General features: G+C 49.9%; 1 protein-coding gene across 1 annotated transcript; it reads right to left on the reverse strand.

The window, feature by feature from the left end:
• Positions 1-287: 287 nt before the first annotated feature.
• htr2aa (5-hydroxytryptamine (serotonin) receptor 2A, genome duplicate a) lies at positions 288-19,039 on the reverse strand. Its single transcript, XM_018739839.2, has 4 exons — positions 18,840-19,039; positions 17,666-18,472; positions 6,776-6,976; positions 288-1,081 (listed from the first exon to the last, which is right to left on the reverse strand). The coding sequence occupies exons 2-4, from the start codon at positions 18,066-18,068 to the stop codon at positions 288-290; spliced, it is 1,398 nt and encodes a 465-aa protein (XP_018595355.1). The 5' UTR covers positions 18,069-18,472; positions 18,840-19,039.
• Positions 19,040-20,477: the final 1,438 nt, after the last annotated feature.

The following is a 20,477-nucleotide window of genomic DNA, read 5'->3' on the forward strand; positions in this document are numbered from 1 at the left end:
ATTTGGCAAAACTCAGCCGGTCCACGTGTTTGCGCCACATAAACGCGTCTCTGCAGCCTTTCAGAGTGAGACACCCTTTCGTTTGGTGATTTTGACTGATTTGCACAGTTAAAGATTTTTTTGGCAATTAAAGCGCTGGACCACCTAGCGCCTGTGTCCCCCTTCTGTCATCACTCGCTTCCTTGTCAGTCGCCACTCATTCGGGCGTCTTGGCTGAGACAAGTGCCGACGCGGGACTTCCTGTCGGTCGCCACGGTTTCCGCTCTCTGCTCCCAAGACGGTCCTTGCTACACGCAGCTGACTTTCTCGTCGCCGCCCGATCCCCTGCCCTCTTTGGCCTTGTCGATCACCGGGGCGTAGAGGTGGCGCCCCGCAGTGCGGCCTCCGTTCCTCAGGGGGGCGATGTCGCCCAGGGGCAGCTGGCTGTGGCTGAAGGCCACCGGCGGGATGGTGTTGACTAAGATGAGCTGCAGCGGCTTCCTCTCCTCGCGGTAGCGGCAGCGCGCGTAGCGCCAGAAGGCCGAGCGGTAGGTCTTGTTGAAGAGCGTGTAGACGAGCGGGTTGACCGCGGACGACAGGTAGCCCACCCACACGAACACGTTGAGCAGCCCGTCCATGACGCTGGGGCTGCAGGCTTCGCTGCACACCACCGCCAGCACGTTGGTCACGAAGAACGGGCACCACATGAAGACGAAGAGGAAGAAGACGACGCCGAGCACCTTGGAGGCCTTCTGCTCATTGCTGATGGACTGCATGGTCCGCCGACCGGCCTGCGGCCCCGCCTCCCGGCTCAGCGACCTGCGGAAGAAGAGCTTCTCCGAGGAGAGCGAGCCCTGGGGCAGGAAGGTCAGCGGGGTGGCCCACTTGGGCTTGGGAACGAGCTGGTCGAGGCAGAGCGTGGCTTCATTCTGCAGGGCGCTGATGGTCAGGAAATAGGTGATCACCATGATGGCCAGGGGGATGAAGAAGGCCACGAAGGACCCCACCAGGACAAAGTTGTTGTCCGTCAGCTGGCAGGTGGTGTCCTTGAAGACCTTGGAGTAGTCGTGGAGGCCCAGAACCGGGATGGGCATGGATATCCCTGCAGAGGGAGAGTCAGAGGAATGAGGAACGGGGTCGGTAGAAGAATCGGAAGGTGTCGGCAGAGCGGCGGGGTAGTGTTACGGGTTGTAACTTGACTTTACCTGAGTGGTCCCGGTAAAATGTCCCACTGTGTAAAATGATGAGTAATGAACTGCGGAGACTGTGTACGCTCGTGTGGGTGTATAAAAGCATGGAGGCAATCCTTTCCTTAGCTTCTATTAAAACGGAATAAATTACGTAACCTTCATAATGCTATCAATAAATGTGTAACGTTGGCTCCTCCTTCACAAACGATATTGGGACTGGGAAGTTTGTTCGTACCTTGATTTGTTTATAACTCAAGAGCCACTTTTGCCACCAGTGAAGTGGTATGGGATGCAGCTGAGTTCTAAAAAAAGATATAGCCGTGATAAATTATTTTTAAATATTTTTTATTAACTTTGAGCTACGTTACAATTAAAACTAATGTAAAATTTCTGAAAATAAAAATATGCTGTTTCCCACATGATTGTTGACCAGTTCATCCTGTCAACATACAGAGGGCTTCCCATCTTGTTATTGATCACTGACACTTGGGTACCGCAGACAGGAACTGTAAACGTTGTGGAATCAAAGTGGTCCCACTCTTCTCTTCTACTTACATTTATCTAGCATTTTTCTCCAAAGCAACTCAGTTGTTCACCGATTTATACAGCTGGGTAATTTTCCTGGAGCAAATCGAGGTGAGTACCTTGCTCAAGGGTACTTCAGCAGGAAGTGGGATTCAAACCTGTGACCTTTGGGTCCAAAGGCAGCAGCTCTAACTACTCTACCCTACAGTACTCTAACAACCAGCTGCCTGCTGATGGGCTGAACACAGAACAAAGTCACTCTGCAAGAAACAGAAATGTAAGATTATAATCATAATATATTATACATTAATGTAATAATATATTTAATTTATATAATAATGATATACATAGAATTAAAAAAAAACTGGAAAATGTCTATTTGAAAATCTGTTGAACTACTAACATGAGGAGCTCGTGTACTTCACATCTTGTGTACCATACTGTGTGTATGTTTAGCAGCTGGAAATTAATAAAATTTAATAAATTCCAATGTAACTGCATAAGAAAAGTCACAGGATGTGAAAGAGAAACTGTCTGGATGCAGAGTCCCTGCCCTTCACTCGTAACCCTCAAAGCGACCATGGGCCACATCACTCTCAGGCTTTTCTTGTCTTGCCAGAGCAGTACGGTAAATATAGCAACCCTCAGGCCCCAAACCCTAACATGGATATTAGAGGAGAAACACGAGACGGTGCGAAATCCGGCCTGATCCCAAGTCAGTAACGCACAGCCGGGGGCGGGGTCTGCAGAAAAATGGGAGGAGCTTCGAACCCGTGGTCCTGTGTCCAGCCACATATGACCTGGTACCTCACTGTATCATCTTAATGGAAGCAAAAAAAAAAAAAACTTTGCTAAAATGGAATTATTTCACATTTTTTAATGTATTAAAGGGTTTAATTTGATTCCTTTAGCTCAAGACTATCTACAAAACTGCTCACGCTGTTTCTTCATTTTACACGGCTTGGTATTTTACTGTATCAATTCAGGGTAAGAACTTCAGCAGACAGTAAGGTTTAAACCTAGAACCAAAGACAGAGGCTTTAACTGCTTTGCTCCTATGCTCTTATCCTGTGTCTGTTCATGGGTTTAAACTGAAGGACCTTGGGTAATTTTTTTAAATTAAATACTAATTAAACAGCAGAGTATTTTTTACTGTGTTATTTCAGGGTAAGTACCTCAATAAGAGGTACTAGACCAGGAGGTGGGATACAAACTCAAGTCCTTTCATTGTTAGGCAATGGCTCGAACCACCGCACCACCTGCTGCTCAGTGTATTTTGATTTTGACACAGATTTTTTTTTTTTTCTGTGCCCAAAATCCAGTAAACAAACACACACTTTCTAAACCGCTTATCTCATACAGGGTCACAGGGAACCAGAGCCTAACCTGGCAACTCAGGGCATAAGGCCGGAGCGGGGGGGGACACACCCAGGACGGGACACCAGTCTGTCACAAGGCACCCCCAGCGAGACTCAAACCCCAGACCCACCGGAGAGCAGGACTGTGGTCCAACCCACTGCACCACCGCACCCCCCTCCAGTAAACACACACACACACACACACACACACACACACACACACACACACACACACACACACACACACACACACACACACACACACACACACACTGATATTTTCAGAGCCACTCGTCCCATATGGGGTCACGGGGAACCGGAGCCCAACCCGGCAACACAGGGCGGAAGGCCGGAGGGAGGGGACACACCCAGGACGGGACGCCAGTCCGTCACAAGGCACCCCAGGCGGGACTCAAACCCCAGACCCACCAGAGAGCAGAACTGCGGTCCAACCCACTGCGCCACCGCACCCCCATCCTCCAGTAAACATTTGGTGGGAATTAATTTTGTCCAATGTGCCTTTAGAGGGACAGCTGGGAGGTGTTGACGGTTCAGCAGATCTAATCATGTCCAACTGCAGAAACCTTTGGATCAGTGCGCAAAGGCACTGATGAGGACAGTAAAAGAGCAGGGCTCCCATGGACAGTCCGATCACAGTCTGTTTGAACGTATGGTAACCGTTTGTGTCACTTAGTTTTCCTTTGAAATGGTTATTTAATGGCAATCGGTGTTCATGTGACATAACAGGTGCGTAATGATCAATTCCGTATGTTGTTCAGTGGAAATTATGTGTGTGGTAGAAACACACAAGTAGTGCAGATGAAAAAATAAGTGAAATCCAAGTTGTACTGGATAAACCAAGAAGGTCAGTAGAATCAGGGTGTAAATCGTAATTATTCCTTTAGCTGAGACTTTTCTCCAAAGCAACTTACACTCTTAAGGTTACAATTATTTACCCATGTACAGAGCAGGGTAATTCAGGGTAACTACCTTACCCAAGGGTACTACAGCTGGAAGCAGGAATTTACAGAGTTAGGTTTTTTTTTTTTTTTTACTACTGGAGCAATTTAGGGTAAGCAGGTCCTTTGGGTCCAAAGGCAGCAGCTCTAACCGCTGCACCACCAGCCGTCTCCCTACAGGACTAGCTATGCATTGTCATACAGGGCCGAGAGAACCAGGACGGAAGGACCCAAGTGGGGAGTCGGTCGTCTGGATTCAGGAGCTAAGGCAAGTTCTCGGAGTCGGGGACAGGCGAATGGTCGGTTGATCGGCGGTCGGAGTCGGAGCGAGGATCCAAGGACGAGGTCAGGGGACGAAGCGAAAGGTCGGTCGGGTCTGCGTTGGAACGAAGATCCGTGGACGTGGTCGGGAAACAAAGCGAAGGGACGAGAATGGAGAACAAGTGTTGAGCGTGCACTGGACGTCACGAAGGAGGGCGGTTGTCTGACGAGATTCCGCAAAGGTACGGGAGCTGAGGAGGGTCTTTTAAAGGGTGAGGAGTTAGTCAGGTGCTGGACCAGAGTCAGGTGCTGTCGGTTGAGTTGAGGGCGTGGACGTGACATGCATTTCATATGTTAATTTCTATGTTTTATGCAGGAATGATGACCATCCCTTTCATGAAGCCTTGTACATTATAACACCTGGGACAGTATAATAAAACTCCTCCGTCATTTCGACAGGGGATTTCTCAGCCCAATAAAAAGGCTCCGTTACTCTCATTCGCCTTCCCATCCGCAGACATTGGGGTTTTACAGCTGTCTTTACCGTTGGGTGACCTTGGGCACATGTAAATCGCAGACACTCAGGAGCGTTTGAACACTGGTGCGGGGTGTCAGCGGGCAGCTTTTACCCCACAAAGTCCTTAAGTGACATTGGCGGCCTTGGGCAGGCGAATGCAGCAAATCCTTGGCCGAAATCACTGCATGTCAGAGAAGAAGGATCAAAACATTCTGAAACAAATTAAAGTAACTATTTGACTGTGTTCGAGAGAGAGAAGTGCATGTCGGAGAGCTAAATGGGCGCGACGCTCCGGTAAAAGCGGCCTGTACGGTTGCTCCTTCTGAGTGCTGGTGAACCGGTGTTTTCGACTGCATTAGCGGCACAGCGAGTCCCCCATCACCGAGGGTGACTGACAGCCTGCGGGATACACACTCAGCGGCCCGGCAATTTGCGTCGCGCGCCGCTTAGTCGCCTCACCCCCCGAAAGAGATACCGGAGGAGCTTTGAGAACCCGTCCAATTTTGGAGGCGTAATTATGGCGGTGCGCGACTTTCCTCTGCCGCGAACGCCACGTCTGTCCAAGCAGAGCTGCTAAATTCCACTCCCTTCACCACAGCCTGCTCTCCAGCATGCTGCACAAATATTCAGAACACGGAAGGTTGCTTTCTTTCCGAGGGAAATGTGTACCTTGCGTGTAACAGGGACCCAGATGCTCAAAGCTGTGATGGCAGCACTTATGGTCAATGTTGCTAAAATGCAGGAGAAGAGCCACACCAACTGCCGGGGGGATTGGCCTCACCTCATTAAGAGATGAGGGTCAGGTGCGGCCACTGTATGTCAGTGGACGGTTGGAGGACAGGACCTGGATGCAGATGCTTCCCAAAGCTCCTGTTTCGTGGTCTTATATGTTGGTTGCACTTTGATTTGGGATACATTCTCCATAAGCGTAGCCCGTTCCACCTCGTGCATGGTCACTCCTCGATCCCAGCATGCCTAGTGCGTCCAGTCAGTTTTGTTCTGGAGGACCACTTGTTCAATAGGATTCACTGGACTAAGCCTTCACTTGCATGTTTGAGATCATCTCTGCTGAACTCTCAATGACCATCACCTTGGGGATCCCCAGGTCCAGGTCAGGAGAGTCCTGCCCCAAGTTATACATAGCTGTTGGCTCACCTGAAGAGCATCGGTGCACTATTGCCATTTAAAAGGAGGGTCGGTTGTGGGTCCAGTGTAATGGAATGACCTCCCGCCTCACTCAGAACTGCTGAATCTCTCCCTACATTTAAGAAGAGTCTAAAAACTCATCTCTTTCAGACTCACTTCTCCACGGAACTCCAATGTGCTTGATAAAAATTGTAAAAATGTTTATCAACAATTTGTTTAGCAATGAAAAAGCCGATATGCAGCTACTTGTGTAATGTGCACCGGTTTATACCGCGGTATGACACAAATGGACTGTGTTCTAGAATCACGTGTCTGTATCCAAATTGCTCCTTTTGTTGATGTAACGCACTCTTTGTTCTCGGAGATGTACGTCGCCGTGGAGAAAAGTGTCTGCTAAATGGATAAACGCGAACAGAAACGAGTCCATTTGACTCGTTTCGGTTTCTGAAAGTACGAGCGGAACGTGACTGTCTAGGACGTCCGTACTTTGACCTGCAGATGAACAACTTTTCCTCTGAGTGTACCACGCTATAAGAACTATGTTTTGCATGTCAGTTCCTGGAGAGGGGGATGTGACAGTGACTGCTGCCACACGTTGATGTCACATTCTCAGAGGTGGTGGGGTTGGACACTTCAGAACGTTCGGCATCTCCCTCCCCTCAAAATAATGATAATATTTACATTCACGTTAATATTCACGTATCGCTATTCAACTGCGGTGATAGCAGCACCATTGCCCTTTTCCAGCGATGTTTGATGGACGACGATGACATGGAGAACCTTAATCTTCAGAGATGGGTGACATCACCTTAAGATCTTAAAACTTTCACAAAGACTTACCCACAGAGATGGTCCAGACCACCATGATCTTCATGAAGGCCTTGGTCCTGGAATTGAAGCGGCTGTGATGGATGGGGTTACGGATGGCTATGTAGCGGTCCAGGGAGATGGCGCAGAGGTGCATGATGGACGCCGTGGAAAAGAGGACATCGAGATAGATCCAGATGGGGCACAACGTGGAGGGCAGTGGCCAGCTGTATCCTGCAGTGAGACACGACACAACGAGAGAACAGATCATCTCAAGAAAAACAATCAATGTGTAAAGGTACAAAGCTGCTTCCAGTTCATCCGCCGCTTCAGTCGACGTGGAACATCTGATGTGACAGCGGTTGGCAACCAGTGGAGATGCTGGTCAGTCTCCCTCAGGGGAAACCCGAGCCGACGAGAACCTCACTTAGCAGACGTCAGTTACAGGTAAACTGGACTTCATACGTCCAAAATCGTGCGCTCACGATGTACTGAAGTGACCCATCCCTCACAACGCTGCACAGATGCGCAGAACCAGGGCGAAGGGAAATATTTGTCTCAGCAAGTTTTTCCCTTCATAACTCATAACTTCCACTGAACTAATGTAGGCAATAACAGGGTGAAATGATGGTCTCTCTGAATTTTAAAGACCCCAGTATGAATAGCCTACATCAGGATCGTAGACATGGCGTAGCAAGGGTAGCGGAAGGAGGCTTGGAAACAAAATGCCTCTTTTGACTCTCAGAACCATGGTTACAGGATTCTTCCATTATCCTTTTCAATTTCCAGTAATTTGAGGACACGGCTCTAGGTAGAGGTACGCTCTTATGTAAGCGCTGTTTATGTTTTTCGCTCAGAGTGCATCAGGTTGTCATGGCCACCAAGCTGCCCCCCGCTTTGTGGATTGGGGTTCGATTCCCACCTATGCCAGTATGCTGCTTTTTAGTAGGTAGCTCTGCGGAAAAAATCAAAAAGGCAATATTACATATAAATGGTATGTTTTTCAGAGGAAAGTTTCTCAACATTATTAATACGGGTTGTTTTATACGGCACAGATCCCTTCATGGCCATATAACTGCCAGGAAATTGTTGCAATGAATGGGATGTGAAAATTATTGATGAGCAAAGTCAGCCAGTGTCAAATGACATTATGTATGAACATCTAATTCATATGCACTTTATAGGAGAAACCCAACATTTGAAATTATCAATGCATACTTAGAAAAAGGAGCAACGGTTCGGTCAACCCCAAACCTCAGAAGATGTCTGCAGTTGTGCTGAAGAAGCAACTTTGCACCAGATTTCTTTGTGTGCCATTAGCCTTGCTTGGGGACAAGATGAAATTAAGATAAAAATTTTACATCCGGACGAAAGTTTTATTCAATTTGAAAATGGATAAAATAAATCATTGTGTGGATGGGCTTTCTGATATGTCATTTCTTCTGCCTTCGTGCACAGGGTCGTGTTACTCGCCGACAGCCTACCCTTCAGGAAATTCACTCAGAGCCGTACAGATCTTGAGGTACTGGAGGCCATCAAGTGAAAACAGGAAAAGATTATATTCTTACAACAGACGGAAATGTACAGCCTTGAACACCCAAGGTGAGCTTATGATAAAAGAAATCATACTGCTGCTCTCATCTAACAATAAAACTGGAGGTGAGACTCCGGCCAAAAGTCAAGCGGAACCCATTTGTTCATCCGTCAGTTTGGTCTGTGAGGACAATCTGAAAATTGAGTTTTGTCTTCCTCACCAAGATTATTTCTCCTTGCAGCAATCCGGACACTCGTAATTTTTCATTGAAAACCACAGGAAATTTCTGCGTACAAAGAGCCCGAGGCAGAGCTGCGCTCTCGGAATGGAGGTGATCGGACAGTAAAAGACAGCCTAGATCTCATTGTTCTCCCCTCGTCTTCGTAAAGATTCCTCATGGAAGGAGGAAACAAAGTTGCGCCACTAAAGGCATGAATGGAAAATTTTTTTAGGGACACCAGCAAAATTGTGATGGAAACACTGGCAAAGGCATCAATATCTCTGCTGGAAAGAAACGAAAGGCCGATGGCTCAGAGATAGTCTACTTCTGAGTGGAAGAAATGATTCCTGGAACGTGCCTCCCCACCAGCTGCAGAGGTGGACAGGAGTTAACCCTGTAGCAAGCCAGTCTTTCGCCAAACTCCTGTAACAAATGGAGGGAAAAAAAAGGCTTTCGGGTGCTTTTGAATCAAAAACACACAACAAGGGGCTCTGCTCCCCTCGAGGTAAAGTGTCAATTCCCTCCTTTCTGAAAACAAGCTGCCACAGGTTATACAAAGACCATACACTAAGCAGCCAATTCCAGCAGTTTTCTTTATAACACCTTCGACTGTTTTGGAGGGAAATGGTACAAACAACGTTTCCAGCTGCTGCCAGCATTAAAATTAGAACGGATCTATAATACGAGTGGAATGTTATGAGCCCAACCAGACATGACAAAAGACAACAGAAAGACAGCTCTCGGGAGCTCTTTGTCATTGAAATTCAGAGATTTATCTAGTCACGCATTCTGACTGCTTGCCTCACACAGAAGGTGCCTGGGCGGATAAAGTCCTAATTATACACTTTACACCTGATTAGTGATGACGCCATTTGTTTAGTAATGTTGTGTAGATGAAAAAGATGGAAAAAATTTCTACCATAATTGTGTGTGCTCTCACTTGTGTGTGTGTGTGTGTGAAAGAGAGAGAAAAAGAATGAGAGTGAGAAACCTAAGTCTGATGAAAACGCCAAGCTGGTTGTGACAGTCAAAAGTTTAAGGAGACCTTCAGAAGGTGAGAAGTTATTCTGATGGTATCTTGGGCAGACAGAGAAGCTAACCTGAGGGAGGTCTTGGGCGGCATGAGAAGATTATCTGAGATGTTAGGCTGTGAGAAGATTATCTCAAGAAGATCTTGGACAGGCTATTAAGTATTCTCTCTGTTGGTTCTCCATTCTTCGCACGTTCAAGTCTCCTCGCTATGTGTCCCCATATGTTGCCGTTTGCACACTGCAGGAGATATTCAAGTAGCTAGCAGACCTAAAGTGGTTTAGATGAAGACACAAAGCTTTACCCAAGAACTGGTCCATGTGTATGACAAGAGGGATCACTGAGGACTAACTGTGGTTCAAGTCAATCTTTAGCTACTCTTGCATGAAACCAAGGAGGCTGCGTGTCCAAGGAATCAATCAAGACAGACTTTTTGGCCCAAATGGTGAATTCCTTGTAAAAATGGCTGGTTGAAAGTAACCTGGTCCTGGATGACTATGGATTCTTTCATCTCATCCTGCTTTGGTTCGTCTCATTATCTTCACAGGTTTCAACATTAGGTGTTGGGATCATTTCTCCGTGCCGTTTGCACAGAACTATTCATACTTGGGCCCTAATACACACACACACACATTTTCAGAACCGCTCGTCCCAGACAGGGTCACGGGGAACCGGAGCCTACCCGGCAACACAGGGCGTAAGGCCAGAGGGGGAAGGGGACACACCCAGGACAGGACGCCAGTCCGCCGCAAGGCACCCCAAGCGGGACTCGAACCCCAGACCCACTGGAGAGCAGAACTGTGGTCCAACCCACTGCGCCACCGCACCCCTGGGCCCTAATAATCAATGTAAAACTTTCTTCGTTTAAGACCGTAACTAACCCAACACGGACGGTCACAGCTCAGTAACTCAAATCTTTAATTCAGTATGATATGAGGACACAAAATACGTTTTCAACACGTCCTGTTCTGCACGAGATACTTCTAGCTCACTATTTTCGAGCGTTGAGAGTAAGACCAGAAGGAAACCATCTGAAGACCCAGAAAATGATTTCCATGCTTTATCTTGGCCCGCATGATTGTGTCATCAGCACTCCCGCGGAAAGCGGAAGTCCATGTTGTAGCAGATGGTGGCTTTTCGCTAAAGTAGTTCGTGGCATTTCTAACTGAAGGGCACTAATGTGGTACAAAGTGTTTCCGAGCGCGGCGCCAAAGAGGGCACTATGGGGGTCAGCGAGCCTCGATGTTTCTGCCAGTTGAAATTCCTGGAAGGGACCTGATGTTTTGCCATAGTTCAAGATGCTTAATTTGCTTCACCCAGCAGCCTACCAAGGGGCAGAAGGGAGAAGGGTCAGATATAGAAGTTACGCTATTCAACAGCGTCAGTCTAGACAAATGCTGAGTAATGGAAGAGGAAGCGAGGCGGCGGCGGTACAGCAGGAGAACATCACCTGACGCATCTGCATTCTCCTATTTTTCCTCCTCCCTTAGGCTTTGGACCCAACGCTACACACAGTGTCACCCAGATCGGCTGTTTTATCCGATCAAACCAGCAGCTGTTCTTTATGAGGGCCTGACGAAGCACAGGGTAATTAACGTGGTATTAACCGCTATAAAAGGGCCTACCAAGTGGTACTGCTTGCTGTCCAAGAGCCAGGTGCGCATCCGTCGAATTGCCGAGGACAAACCAAGCGCTCCGACTTTGTGTCTCAGATTCACGCTTAATTATGCAACAAATAGCGTTATTTTTACTGCTACATCCCCCCCCCCAATCCCACACCACCCCACCCCCAGCGCTTGGGAAGGAGAGCTCAGCTGGAGGCCGAGCAGAAGCCTTTGAGGATAAATTACCCTAAGTGAGCGTCGCAGAGAAAGCACTTTTTTTTTCTCACCGCAGAGCCGGACTCTAAGTTGTAATTTATGACACATTATCATATTATGCTTTTTGTTTACCTGCATAGTTATTGTTTTGTTAGAAAGACCAGTTTTGTACAAAAACAGTGTTTGTGCTGGAGTGGTTTGTGAATCATCTCTGATTTTTTTTTTTTTTTTTAACCAGAAAAAAACACCAGGGCTCCATCAACCAGGTGATGTGAAACTGCTCAAGACAAAAGTGACAGTGATGCGGATGCCAGGTGCACCTTCAGCATCCCTTCATTTCTCTCATTTATCTCACATATTAATAATTCTGCTAATAACTGATATATACAGTATGATCATTGTGGAATGAAACAATGTACTAAAAGTCTCATTATGTGTTTTTGTGTATTTTTCTTGTGTTTTGCACATGGGTCTTGAAAAATACATTGGCTGCCATGTAAATTACAAGGTACCCGTGTAAAATGCAGCTTATTATTATTATTATTATGTGGGATTTGTACTGTACGACTGCTGTTGTACCCTTAAGTATGAGTTTGTGATGAACGCCAACATGTCTCGAGGAACCCGAGTGCAGAGAGGACAGTGCGATGAGCTCATCGCCTTCTCTGCAGTCACCGCTAATCTTCCGGGTCTCCTACCCTGCGGAGCCTCCGACTCGCAGGGGCTCCCGCTGCACCGCTGTGCTGGGACACCACTGTCGTTCCTACGCCACATTATGGAGCGGTAATTGAGCGGCATCACATGACAACACATGATATTTAGATGTGAACAAGCCTTTCTTCAGGTAACGGGGCACGCAGAGCGGCGCTAGCGGAGTAACGGGTGCGGTACCAGTGTAATATTCCTCTAGCTCGGCTCGCTTATTGGGCTTCTTTTCCGCTGCTGCTCAGGCTTGTCGCGTGGGACAGTTCATGGGTTCCTCAGACGCCGACATTCTCCCGCGGTAAAAAGGCCGCCGACCCGCAGGTCGTGCCATCCAGGGGGAGATGAAGAGCGCTGCTGTTCCCCTCGTCCTCCTATCCGGGCCCATTTAGTGCGATGGCCGCAGTGAAAGCCCCGAAAGGAAAACAGGCCTGCGGTGTGTTAGTGGAGATAAAACCTGCACGCACACCGTGGCTTTTTCCATCAGTGCGGGCCGCCACGCGTGCCGCGCTCTCTTTGTCCTCGAGAGTGATCCGAAGCAGAAAGGAACGAGATGCCGTGCTTTACGGTCACTTCAACACATGTGCCCATAAATAAAGGGGTCCGGCTCACAGCACCGATTCATAATCTGGAGTAAAACAGTGCAGTAATACATGGTTGGGTCTGGTATTCATCGACTCCTGCTCTTCCAAACAATGAAGTTCTGAATTGTTGAACTTATGAACATTTTCAAGCTGTCGGTAATTGCATTTTCTTCTCTTTATCCACATTTTCAGTCTGCAGCGGAACGAACACGACGCGCAGTTTTGTTCCCGGCCAATAGGTGGCAGTAAAGAGCATCCGGACGGAATGTGGGACCGCCCTCATTCAACTCACTTGCACTGTGTTTACAGCTCGTCTCCGGTGTTTCTGGGTGTCAGTGAACCCTGTCAGTTTTAATGTACCTCAAAGTTAATGTTTTTGTACATCCTTACAAAAGTTTATTTTTTCCATTTTTATATGGCTATATCCGAGGTCTTTAGAGAACCTAACCGGCGAATAAATTGAAGGATGTCTGTATTACTAACTTTTTATTGATTGTGACTTGCAGGTATAAATGACTTTGCAGATACAAACAGATTGATTTACCATCAGGGGGTGCGGTGGCGCAGTGGGTTGGACCGCAGTCCTACTCTCCGGTGGGTCTGGGGTTCGAGTCCCGCTTGGGGTGCCTTGTGACGGACTGGCGTCCCGTCCTGGGTGTGTCCCCTTCCCCCTCTGGCCTTACGCCCTGTGTTGCCGGGTAGGCTCCGGTTCCCCGTGACCCCGTAAGGGACAAGCGGTTCTGAAAATGTGTGTGTGTGTGTGTGATTTACCATCAGACTTCTGCTCCCAGTTGTGCTGTTGAGTTGATGAGCTCATGTCCTTCACTAGTGCAACATTGTGTCCAGCACAACATGTAATGGGCAGTCATGCGTAAGGACACTGAGTAGTGTAGTAGTTAGCGCTGCTGCCTTTGGATCTAATGGTTGTAGGTTTGAGCCCCAGCTGTAGTACCCTTAAGCAAGGTACTTACTCTAAATTGCTCCAGTAAAATTACCCAGCTGTATAAATGGGTAAATAATTGTAACCCTCACAGTGTAAGTTGCTCTGGAGAAAAGTGTCAGCTAAGTGAATGAATGTGGATGTCTTCGCTTAGTCAAGCAGAGGCATGTGTCTCACCTTTTCTGATTAACTACTCCGTAAAATAAATGTAAACCTAAAGGTTGTGGGCTTGAATCCCACCTGCAACTGTAGTACCTTTGAGTAATGCGCTTACCCTAAATTGTGCCTGTAAAATGACCCATCTGTTGGCAGCTCAGTACTGTAAGTTCCTTTGGGGTAAAGTGCCAGCTACCTGAGTAAACATAACTGTGTTTGATGTGCAGCACTGACACCTAAAGGGGTTCAACTTCCCCCGCAGATACTTTAATGGGTTCGATTTGTAGCGAAGACACATATCCAGGGCTCACACGAAACACTGATGTGTAGCTAAGTGCAGAACATGGTGATGGTTTGATGCCACCACACTTAAATTTTCTCCGTAGACGTTCTGGCTACAGAGTCAGTATGTGTGCGCTCGGCAGGCCGGACGTGACGCACCTCCCCGAGGTTCCCGGCGTTAGTGCTGCTTTGCTTCGTTAGTGACGGTGGCTCGGCTATCGCAGGAGACTGGCACTTGGAATGGAGACCGGAGCCAGGTTTACTGGAGTAATGAGTCAAGTGTGGGTGGCGAGATCAGCGCCTGGAGATTGCAGGGGCTCAAGACATGGTGCGGGGAGTGGAAATGGGAAGCCTGCGCTTGAATATGAGTTTGCCGTATTTAAAATGATTTGTGGAACAAGGTAAAATCCCGAACATGCCACATCTTGTGATGGAAATCATGATTCCAGGAAACAAGCCATATAGATGAGTTCACCTGCAGGGTCTTCCCACCCAGCAGCTGCGCACACAGCTGCAGGGTCTTTCCACCTGAGAGTTGAGCACACAAACACACACACACACACACACACACACAGCTGCAGAGTGTTTGCACCCGTCACGGCTGCGAGGTCCTTCCTAGGTGTTTGGAGGCATCAGCACTAATGACTTTGGACCACAAGTGCAAATGCGGTTAACGAGATGATGGCGGAACAACAAATAAACACGACAAATATCCCTTGTCTGTTTCTGATGTGCCCTGGAGCTCCACCGTGTTAAGAAATGCAACATGTGTTAAGAGTGCGTTGGAAACACCATGATTCCTTGCTCTCACGACTGACGGTAGACAGGCTCCAAACATGAATAACAAATGAAAAGATGACGAAGAATAGAAAAAAAAGTCCTGCCGGCTGATTTGTTGGGCAAACAAAGCCTTTTTCTGTCTGTCGCTCTGGTGGCTCCGGGGACCCATGAGCACCGTGGCCAGATGACGCGCTCTCTCCGGTTCCGCCATATGAATTATCTCCCTGTATTTTGGTGACGCTTGGTCTCTCAGGAAACGGCAGCATCATGGTTGTCTTGTTGCAAAGAAAACCCAAACACCGATGGTCTTTTTGTGGTCATCTTCTCCCCGGTCCGGTCACTAAGAGACACAAAGTGTCTCCCTTTGACAGTCACATGCTGAGATGCCGACTGTTGTCTTCATTGGTCGACTGAACACCAGTCCACAGCTTGTTTCATTTCTATTGGCTGAATGAAAGCCAATCACAGCTCTGTCCTGCTTCTGTTGGCTGACCGTATGCTAATCACCAGTTAGTCTTAGACTGTCTTCTTTCTACTGGCTGAGTGAAAGCCAATCACTGGCCTGCCTTATTTCTACTGGCTGAGTGAAAGCCAATCACTAGGCTGTTTTGTTTCAGTTGGTGGAGTGAAAGCCAATCACCACTCTGCAGTACTTGTTTTGGATGATTGAACGTCAGTCAGCAGTCGGTCATGTTTCTATTGGCTGAGTGGGCGCTGCTCTCTGTCACATACAGCGAACCAGTGGTTCAGTTTTTCTCTCAAGGACCTGAGCGCTCAGCATGTGGCGCAATTGCGTCATGAGGTTTTACGTTTTGTGCTGAGCTTAGAGTGTTTGAATGGGTTTTCTTCGAATGGGTGCCTTAAAATTCCTCTCAGTGCATCACTGCATGAGTGTGTGTGTACGGGTGGGTTTGTCTGACTGCCTCTCCAGGGTGGGCAGCACCTCACATGAAGTTCTGAGATGGACTCCAGATCACCTTTCCCATGATGCCTCCCACCACATGCCCTACAGGCACGGTCCTCCAGTGTACTTCCTGCCACTATCACGGCATCCTTCACACATTTTCAGGCCACCCGAGCAGGATATCGAGAACATCCTTTGACCGACCGGAGACTGTCGACTGCTCTGCGGTCGCTTCCCCGGTCAACAGACTCAGGGTAAAGATGAGTCTTCATTGGCAGAACCTCCCGCCCACTGCTTCAGCTGCACACTCACCATTACAAACAGAAAAAACTTTACATTTCGGGCCCCGGTTTCATAAAAGCATGGCTACTGCGTGAGGGAAGATGCTTGCGCCGCTGTGTTATGATTTCGTTGAGTTTGACTAAAGGATTAAAGAACACCTGAAAGTCCATTATAAATAATATCTTTGGGAAATGGGGCTCGGGACCGAATCGTGACGTTAAAAACGTCCTTAGCTCAAAGTAAAAACTGCACTTAGGAAAACGCAAGACGCAACGGGGTATTTAAAGCCTTCATAGAACCTTGAACAGAACATATAGGAAGCCTTTGTTTTCAGCACTAATTTCTAAAGTCATCCTGCTCTTACAGCATTACCATGCCCCCCAGCCGCTGCTACTCCGGCCATCTCCTTTCTCCGTAATCGGAAAAAAAGTCAGAATCGTTCAAAGCGCCGCATTAGACCGCACCTCCTCCGCTTGGTGACATCATCTCTGACAAAATGTGACCAGCGCATGTAGAGCTCAGCCGCCCTCAAGTGCGGAGTTTCTTCCAAGTTCAGCACTGCTCTTGCGTTCGCTGCCCCTAGTGATGGATGGCGGTACTGCGATCGGGATTACCCGCTTCCCCAAACCGCCGCTCATTAAGCCCATTGACGTTCGCACGCTTCTGAGCTGCTCATGAACACAAACAGCTAATGCGGTGTGACAAGGCCAGTGCCAAGGGACACGTCTCTCCACCCCCCCGCATCCGAGGGCGGCAGCGCACATCCGGCGCTCGTCGCACCGGAGCCAAAGTTTACACAATTCACAGATACCAGGAGGTGATGCCCACCTGATGCAGCGGGCACATGTTCACGCCGTGTCCTAACGCACATACGTGAACGCCTGGAAGAAAAGCGTCGCACCGAAGGTCTCGGTGAGCGTCGCGGCCGTTTCATTTCTCGTGCACCCCGTACACGACAGCATGTTTGATGAGCTGTGGATTTGACAGCCCTGCCTCTCCACATTTTCCACATCGATGTGCTGTAAAAGGCCGACCGAAGCAGCAATGAGACATTTACATGTCAAAAGTGAGAGGGACGGGTTCGAGGAAACGGCAGGGGCGCGAGTGGTGCTGCGACAGCAGATGGGGTGCAAAGGGTGAGAAATGAGCGGGAGCGGCGGTGGCAGTGTAAGGAGCGGGGCAGCAGGAGAGAGGTGGTGTAATGAGACGTCCGGTTAGCTGGTGGCTTTGATGGTGTTTTAAGGCACTCGGGAGAACCGTCCCACAAGTCCCGGCTCTGCGTCGCGCTACGGACTGATTAAACACGGAGGAGCGCCGTGCGTGACGGTGCCCTGCTCTCACGGCTTTTATTCCCACGCTTTGAAGTCAGTGCTCGACACACTCGATGGGGGAAACGGCACAGCAGGACTCTCAGTGTGTGCGCACGCGTGTGTGAAAGTTTGTGCGAGTGTGAGCGTAAGAGAGGGTGAGCATGCGAAGGCGATAGTTTGCCAAGGAGAATCACATGGCGACTTCGGATGATCCGAGCACGTCGAAGCAAGCCCCTCCCCCCACCCCCCAAAAATGAAGAACTGACACGGCGCGGAGGGAAAGGACGTCGAGAGGGTTCCCAGGTGAGGGACAGTAGCGCGTCCCTTCCGCCTCAACATCCCCGGCAACAGGGTGCCCGTCCGTGGCACACGGTGCTTACCGTACAGAATGGTCACCATGGACACAGGCATGACCAGGAGGCCCAGCAGCATGTCGGCGACCGCCAGCGACATGAGGAAGTAGTTGGTGGCGTTCTGCAGCTTCTTCTCCAGGGACACGGCCATGATGACCAGGATGTTGCCGGTGACGGTGAGGGCGATGACTGCGGCAATCAGCAGCGCCGCCCAGTTCTTGCCGTCCGCCGGTGCGGGCAACATGCACTGCGGCGCATGCCGACCCACCTGGCGCGTCACCGCGGTGACCGCTGCCGCAGTTGCAAAGTCCGCGCTGCCGTTGCACCCCAGGGAAGCGTTGCTGTCCTCCCTACCCAGAAACCCCAGCGATCCGGCAGCCAGGTCCGAAGCGTTCTTGTGCCAGTTCATCGTGTCGACCGTCGCCCCCATCGAGGTGAGTGTGTTCGACGACGAGGCTGTTACCTGGCCAGCGGGGAGGGGGTGGCGGGTGGCGTCACCATCGTCAGCCGGTAATCCCACAGCAGTTCCTGGTCCCGGTCCCGGTCCTGGTCCAGCCCGCTGGTGCTGTAATCCATGTGGAGCAGCGACGTTCACACTCTTTTCTTACATCTCAAAGAGTGCGACACGCCTCAGGCGTCAGAAGGCCACGTGCCGAGCGGAGCTCCAGACGGACGCCGCGCCGCTCAGGTGCGCCTCGTCCAGGGTCCCGCAGTTAGACCTTCTGAGTCGGGGTTCGAGCGGATGTCGGGGTCCCTGGCGGCGCGTTAACAGATCTCAGCCCAGGGAGGGCCAGTGATGAAGAGCAAATCCACTTTCACGAGGGACCGATGACGCTGTTTGTGTTTTCAGAGAGAGGAGGGGGGGACCTGAATCAATTCACAGAAATCCTCAGGTGTTCGGAACTCAAGTCGGAATCGACACACGAAGGAGATGTGCGGAGGGAGCTCATAATGATGTACACAGATGAAGACGCACACATGCACACACACACACACACACACTGCGCTCGCATTAGCAGACAGGCTCAAACACACATGAATACGAACGCACTTATACACACGTGCTGAAGACTCAGGGCGTCTCTCACCAATGGAATACAGTTGTTTTTCGGATGAACCACAACTGCACACACACACACACACACGCACACGCACACACCAGGACAGGTGGAAATGCTTCCACCCGCAACCCTTACCTTACTTCCGAAAAATCCCACGGCATTCTTGCACAGCTCTCCCCAGCTCCCAAAATGATCACCATAAACGGAGGGGGAAAATGAAGAAATTTCATGTAAGATTAAAAAAAAAGAAGAATCGCACGTGAAAATCATACAGAAAGTTGGCGGCGACTTTGAACGTCTTCCGTAGAGCCGGGTGAGCAGCGGGCGGCTTTGTGCTCGGCGGTGGTCCCCCCACGAGTCGGCACTCGAGCAGAGCAGGACCCCAGGCTCGCGGTGAGCTGAACCTCCGTCCCTCCCTCTCTCCCTCCCTCTGTCCCTCCCTCTCTCTCTCTCTCTCTCTCTCTCTCTCTCTCTCTCTCTCCCTCCTCTCCCTCCCCTCTCTACTCCTCTCTCTCTCTCCCATTCTCCATCTCGCTGTCTCTCTTTCGGCTGCTGTTTTCCATACCCCGGTACAACCCAGCACTCAGGGTCTGAACAGGGTGTGAATGGAGGAGGGGGAAGAGGCCGGGGCTCCGCAGGGGTCCGCTGTTGTCTCGCCTCTGTAGCGGAGACAGGGAGGGTGGGCTCTGGCCCCCAAAGGTCTGATCTCACAGGGGAGGGGGGTTGCCTTCGTGCCCCACCTGAGCTCGGCACCTGGGGGGGAGCGGAGGGGCTAGAGATGTCACACTGTTGACATTTCACCACGGGAGGAGAGGGGGTGGAGGGAACGGCGTAGGAGACGAGTCATCTTGAAATGTGTACACCAGCAGTGTCAGGTAACTCCCATCACCCCCAGCGCCGAGCCTTTCTGCGGGAGAGAGAGAGAGACCGGACCCGCTGTGCCGGTGCCCTAACCGTGGGGGGGGGGGCAACCCCCATTCTGATGGGATGCGCTCTGACGATGGAGGAAGGGCGGGAGCAGGGGGTCAGACCCGGTCCGACTCGGTCCGACTCCCCTCCCGCCGGGCGCGGGTCCGAGGGACCAGGCGCGGCCCTCGCTGCACGTTCCAGGAGCCACAGCCCTCCAACCGCACAGGCATCGCTTACGTGGGCAGGACACGGAGCGAGACGCGGCTCGGATCGTCTTCGTCAAACAAGGCCGTTCTTTATGTGGACCGTGACAGAGGCCTTTTCAGAATCCCGATGATTCATCAAGCGATGCCGCGAACAATAAGACACATATAAGTCACCGTGTGCGGAACAGAAACGGCGCATGAAAGCAGAGCTGAGTTGCCTCAACTTGTTAAGCGTTGCTCAGGCAAAGTCCACTCTTGTCGTCCACACGTATGGAGCTTTTCCAGAACGTTCCGTCCTCCACTCGTGTCCTAAGTGTCGAAAGGGCCGTGTCCATCGTCACTGTGTTTGACTCCATCCGTCTGGTGGCCGCTCTCCTTCCTCCAACTTTTTCGATAACCGTCGTCTTTTCGAAGCTGTGAACCGACTTGATCCAACATCCATCTCTTTGTTTGAGTGGCTGCCCACGGTGTCCTTAAAAGTCTCCTCCAGCACCGCTCTTCAGAGGAGCCCATATTTCTCCCGCCTTGCTTATTCAATGTCCATCTTAACGTCCATACAGCGCTGTGAGAAATACCGCTTCCGGTTCAAGCTGCCTTCAGTAGAAATGATGCGGAGCTCATAGTTTTCACCACACGGGACAAAGGTCATGGAAATGATGCAAC

This window comes from Scleropages formosus, chromosome 14 (genome assembly GCF_900964775.1).
Source record: "Scleropages formosus chromosome 14, fSclFor1.1, whole genome shotgun sequence".
NCBI lineage: Eukaryota > Metazoa > Chordata > Actinopteri > Osteoglossiformes > Osteoglossidae > Scleropages > Scleropages formosus.

Coding starts and splice junctions, on each gene's coding strand:
- htr2aa (XM_018739839.2), bottom strand. CDS start 18,068: ATGGGGGCGACGGTCGACACGATGAACTGGCACAAGAACGCTTCGGAC. Junction 6,977..17,665: donor CATGGTGACCATTCTGTACG/GTAAGCACCGTG, acceptor GTCTCACTGCAG/GATACAGCTGGCCACTGCCC. Junction 1,082..6,775: donor GGTCTGGACCATCTCTGTGG/GTAAGTCTTTGT, acceptor CTCCCTCTGCAG/GGATATCCATGCCCATCCCG.